Source organism: Gavialis gangeticus, unplaced genomic scaffold, assembly GCF_001723915.1.
Source record: "Gavialis gangeticus isolate Ggan-Ray unplaced genomic scaffold, GavGan_comp1, whole genome shotgun sequence".
NCBI lineage: Eukaryota > Metazoa > Chordata > Crocodylia > Gavialidae > Gavialis > Gavialis gangeticus.
Window position 1 is genome coordinate 59,584,619 of NW_017728993.1, and position 5,801 is coordinate 59,590,419.

General features: G+C 51.0%; 1 protein-coding gene across 1 annotated transcript in view; it reads right to left on the minus strand.

The window, feature by feature from the left end:
* The window catches only part of LOC109286960 (sulfhydryl oxidase 1-like), a 19,369-nt gene extending 13,670 nt beyond the window's left edge, over positions 1–5,699 (minus strand). Inside the window, exons 1-3 of the mRNA XM_019501785.1 lie at positions 5,562–5,699; positions 1,829–1,877; positions 895–982 (exon numbers count right to left, since the gene is read on the minus strand). Coding sequence (XP_019357330.1) covers positions 895–982; positions 1,829–1,877; positions 5,562–5,684 — 260 coding nt within the window. The 5' untranslated portion in view covers positions 5,685–5,699. The remainder of the gene's footprint in view (positions 1–894; positions 983–1,828; positions 1,878–5,561) is intronic.
* Between the last annotated feature and the right edge of the window lie 102 nt (positions 5,700–5,801).

Genomic DNA, 5,801 nt, shown 5'->3' on the forward strand with positions numbered 1-5,801 from the left:
GGGGCAGGGGTCAAAGGCTGCAGGGGGGGCAGGTACAAAGGGGGAGAACTGCCTGCCCCTCCCATCATCTGTCCCCCACAACCATCTACCCCATACCACCTGCCATATTTCATGCCCCCCTGCCTCTTCCACCACCTGGACTCCCCCCCCGCACTGCCTGCCCCATTACTGCCCCCTTCATTGCCTGTCCCCCCACCACCTGCAGTGGGGGGGGAATTCCAGACTATTCTCAAATAATTAGATTATATACATAGAAAATTATAACAAATTTATAAATATAGAATCTAATTATTGGGGGTTCATCTCAAATTCAGGGTCATCTTGGATTTAGGTAATTACAGTAGTGCTCTTAGTTTATGACAATCTGCCATTTTGAAATTGAGAACCTTAGTAGAAAAGAACTTTTGTATATTTTGCTTATTCTTTCATTTAATTTTAACCTTTTCATTTAATTTGAACAATTCATGGCCAATTAAACCAAGTGCTTATTTTCCCAGACCAGAACTTTTAAAATCAAGGACCTTAGCTGCAGACCTAGTTTTGTTTATGGTGTGTCCAGGCAGCCTCATAGAGGAAACCTAGGAAAGACCTCCAGTGCACTCCCAAAGGAATTAATTTAGAAATGATGACACAAGTGTTTCTGAAATGAGCACATGAATACTGTTGTTATAAATGTGTGGAAGAACCTAGGTTTGGGACCAAGAAACACTGAAGTTTTCTTGACAGAACTGCTACTCAAAGTTTTGGTAAGGATGGGCGCACTCCTTTCTTGATCTTTCACACCCCGACCCTCTTGCCCACAGCCTCCCTACCTGGCTCCTGTGTCTCTTTCTCATATATACACACACAAACAATGCAAAATGGGTAACTGCTATTCTGTTGCCCTCCAATTACCAGGCAGGTTTCAATCCAAGTGAGGGATCCATGTACTTCTCCAGGTTGGTGATTATGCTTTGTCTCAGGACTGAAACATCTGGATTATCTGTAGAGGGAACCAAATACACAGGTCTCAACCCCAGAGCAGCCCATACAAGAAACCACAGATGGTGTCTCTTGCTTAGTAGCAAACACAACCTGTGCTAGCCCAAAATCCCAGCTATACTGGCTCCCTCCAATCCTGCAGCCACAGCTCTGTCACCTTACAGGGGAGGGTTTGAAGAGCTATTGGGTTTAGTGTGCACTTCCCCAGTCCACCTGACAGCCTCTACAACCCAACAATTAAGGGCTCAGAGCAGAGATATATGTCTCTTTTATGAAGTTCAGCTTAGGTTACAAAGGTGACTTTTAGGGATTTTCCCTCGTGAGGCAAGGATTTCATAGACATTAGGGCTGGAAGGGACCTCGTAAGATCATTGGGTCCAGACCCATGCCCAAGGGGCAGGAAGTGAGCTAGGGTCAAAGGATCCCAGCAAGATAAGCAATAAGCATTCAAATGTTTCTTGAAAGTGTCCAGAGTAGGTGCTTGCACCACCTCTGGGGGGAGTCAGTTCCATGCCTTGGGGGCTCAGATAGCAAAGACGTTTTTCCTTCTGCCTCGCCCAAAATGGTCTTGCAGAAGTTTGTGACCATTGGACCTTGTCCTCCCCTGGGGTGCTCTGGTGAACAGGTGCTCCCCCAGATCCTGATGCACACCCCTTATATACTTATAGGTTGCCACCTATAGCAAGTCATTCAAGAGCTTCCCTGCCCTGGCAATGCCCCCAATGGGCCTGACCCTTGCCCCATTACTCAGCAGAGGTCAAAGAAAGCTCAAAGGAAAGCAACTCCATGAGGAAAGCTGTGGTAGCCGCTTCCATCGAAAATGGCTAAAAAGCAGCCTAATACTTACTATCTATGTCCTTTCCATCCTCTGGTTTTGTGGAATTTGGTTTGAAAACCTGAAACAAAACAAGGACACTGGGTTAGCATGAGTGTTCAGAGAGCACTTCAAAGAGTTTGTTAAAATCTACAGCACAGCAAGATACAGCACAGTCCTGCACACAAGGCCTGGGAGTGGAGTCCAGAGACCTGGGTTTTATCACCAGCATCGTCTGGCTCTGCACTGACCACCTGAAGTCCTAGGACAGATCACTTCACTTCTCTGGACCTCAGTGTCCCCCTCTTCAGAGAGATGGTGGATCATCACAATGCTCTGAGATCAAAGAGTGATGACTATGATGTAGACGGCCCATTGAATTCTGAAGTGAATGTCATATGAATGACAGTTGGAAATTTGTACCAGGTCTCTGCAGCTTCCAAGAACACACAGATTCATCAGTGAAACAGACACACATTTCTCTGATAATTGACACAAGGCAAACTCTACAGATCTCCCAATTAGCATACCCAGTCAGCATCCTGTCCTGCTTTTTGGCCTCAGCCTCAGTGAACAAACAGATCTTTGCACCCTGGAGGGCAAACACCCGCTGGGGCTCTGACAGGTTGAGGGGGAGAAAAGTAGAGGGAATTCCCAAGTTACCTGTCAGCCTTCCCAGCACCAGCCCTCAGAGGTCCTGCCTTCAACAAGATGAGGTCAGTGGATACAGACTGTAGGAATAGGGTGTCAGAGGCAGGCCCCCCACAAAACAAGGGAGCAACCCACAGAAAGACCCACATACTCCATTACCTCTGTGCCACGCCAATTCCAAAATCTGAGTGCACCGGTTTTCAGAATAGGTTCCCAACTTTGCACTTTCAAACAAAGCCTTAGAGTTGTCACTGCCTCAGTTCGCACACATTTAGCATCTGCCTCAGTCTGCAGGGAGCCTGGAACAACTGCACTGAGTGGTATGACCTGGCCACTCCTCTTGCAAGCTCCTGAGTCTGAAGTCTAACCATCTCAAACCTTAAAACTATTAACTATTTTACTACTGACCACTTTAGCAGAGACACCTAATTTAATACCACAATCCAAAGAACAAGCAAACTGTTTGGCACTTCATAAGTAACAGCCAATAACAGAACCATTGGATGCCCCCGATGCCGTTCATAGATGGGAGCAAAATCTCTCAGCATCCTGGTGGCACAGAGAGCAGAAGAAAGATAAGGTGGGTAACCTGTAGTCACCCCACAGGCCTTGCAACAAGGCTTCTGGCATTCTCACTCAAATCCTATGTGCCTGATTATTTTTTGTCTACACTAATCCCTGTCAAGGCTGTACTGCAGCCAAGTGACTCCTGCCCCAGCATGCAGGGCTCCAGCTCTGGCTACCAGCCACTTTTCACCCACTCTAGGAAGGCAGCCAGGAACTGGAGCTAGAGCCCCATGTACTGGGGCAGGAGCTGCTTGGCTGCAGCTCTCCCCTCTCCCCCTCCTCTCCAGCAGCACACCAGGGGCAGGAGAAGGAGATACCACTGGAGGTGGAGTGAGCTGAGCAGTACCCAGACAGCTGCAGTTGCACAGGGAAGCTGTGCACATTGGCCAGTCAATGGGTGCAGACAGAAGTATGGCGTGGGCTCCTCTGGGTGGGACTCAGCCACATGCACAGTGCTGCAGGGGAAGCCACGGGTTAGAAGGTGCGGGAGTGGACTGCCCCACCCTGCCCCAACAAGCTCTGTTGCACATGCTTCCTACCCTGCCCCTACTTCCTCCAACCCCCAGTTGGCTCCTGGGACCTAGTGCACAGGCAGCCCCCCACACAAATATGCATGCCCCCTCACACTTCACATACCCCCGACACAATATAAAAGAGTTAGACTTTATTTTGAGCTATTAAGCAATTGCCTCTATATACACTACTCAAAAAAACATAAATAAAGACAAAAATTATTTTTGAAATAAAATTAAAATATGTTGTAATAGAGGTTTGATTTTCTATATATAGATTTCATAGATATTTGGGCTGAAACGGACCCTGGAGGATCATCGAGTCCAGACCTGTGCCCAGGGGCAGGAAGTCAGCAGGTATCATAGGATCCCAGCAAGATAAACATCCAAAAGTGTCTTGAAGGCATTCAAAGTGGGTGTTTGAATCACCTCTGGCGGCAGTCTATTCCAAATCTGTTTTTATCTATAATTTGTTAAACTGATATCTTCTAAGAGATTTTGCGTGTGCAGCTCTCAACAGCTCACCAAAACTCATTAAGTGGTACTCCAGCTGAAAAAATGGCCCACCCCTGGGCTACAGGGTCTTGCCTCTGCTCAGGGTCAGATCAATCACCATATTTGGAGTCAGGAAGGAATTTTACCCCATGGTCAGATTGGTATGGACTGTGGGGTTTTTTGCCTTCCTCTAGGAGTGCAGGGGAGGAGGGCGGGCCGCTACTCAGGATCTCTTGAGCCTATATTGACAACATTGCATAGAAGTAGGACATTGGCTGCCATGGTTCCCCTGCTTTACCTCTGGCAGGTTAGGGTGTTAGGTCTCTGTTGCATCAAGGTTGACAGTAGTTTTATGCAGAGTTTAGATCAGGAGTGGGCAATTATTTGGGCTGGAGGGCCACCTAGGGCTGGGTCAGCACTACAACCCTCCCCACCCCTGGCCTGCAACAGCTCACCAAAAATCCCTAAATAGTAGATTACTAGACCAGCCTGGGACTCCTGATGGCAGGGCACACTTGGCTGGGCAGATGGGCTGGGGCCACAGGCAGGGAGTGGCATCCAGGAGTGTGGGATGGGTGGGCAGGGCTGGGGCCAGGATCACCGGGCAGTGACAGCATAGGGCTGGGGCTGGGGCAGAGCTGCAGTCCACTCTCCATACAACATATCACGACCAGCCTGACCCAGGAGGGAGGTGGAGTCCTGCTGCCCCCTGCCTCAGCACAGGCACATGTGGGCAGCCCCAATGCAGTACAGCCCAACAGCGCAGGGCAGCCTAATCTTATCCCAATCTGTTGCGGCCACCCCATGCTGCTGGGCTGTGCCACTTTGTAGCTGCACTATATAGGGCTGCCCACATATGCCTGTGTGGGGCGGAGGCAGCAGCAGCTGGGTCACAGACATTCACGCTGCCCCACTCCTGGGTCAGACTGGTCACAATCTGTCATGCAGGGAGTGGATCGTGGCTCTGCCCTGGCCCCAGCTCCAGGATTCTGGCCCTGGTGCCCCCACTCCCAGATGCTAATCCCTGCCAGCCCACTGCCCCATCCCATCCATTTGGCTAAATGTGCCCTGCCTGTGGGGATCCCAGGCTGGTCTCCATGGAGACCTCACCTGCCTGTTCCAGCTACCACACCATCCCAGCCTCGCTGTGCACCCAGGGGCGGTGGGACGAGCCACGTGTGCCATGGCCTAAGCTGCCCCTTCGCATTTGGGCTGGGTAGGACTGAAGGACCTGCCCTGAGATGGATAAAATCCCTTGGAGGGCTGGATGTGGCCTATATTTTGCCCACCCCTGGTTTAAATTAAGGTTTTTATGGGATGGTTGGGATGACTCAGGCAAGGGGTAGGACTCAGTGACCTCTGGAGGTCTCTTCCAGCCCTGCTTCGCTACGATCCTATGACCAGAGCCAATGAGGAACTGCCCGTGACACGGCTGCCTGGCACCCATGCAATGTCACACAGGCCCCAGTGCTGGCACCGGGCAGAGGGGCCAGGCTCTGCTCTCCGCCCGCCCGCCCCACCCCAGGCCGTGCAGACTTTACCCTCAGTGTCGGGAATCTGGGCACCTCGAAGTTCCCACACTCCTTGGTTTTGCACTCGTTCTGGCAGTCCACGGCGCCGACGGCCACGGCCGGTCTCCACGCTGCAATGACAGGCGCCGGCATGGTTACAAGAGCTGACTCCCCTTCGCCTGCCTGCAGCTCTGCCTGCTCTGGCGGAGCACCGCTGCCAGGGGCTGAGGTGGGGAAGGAGGGGACGGAATGAGGGCAGCCAGGGGCAGG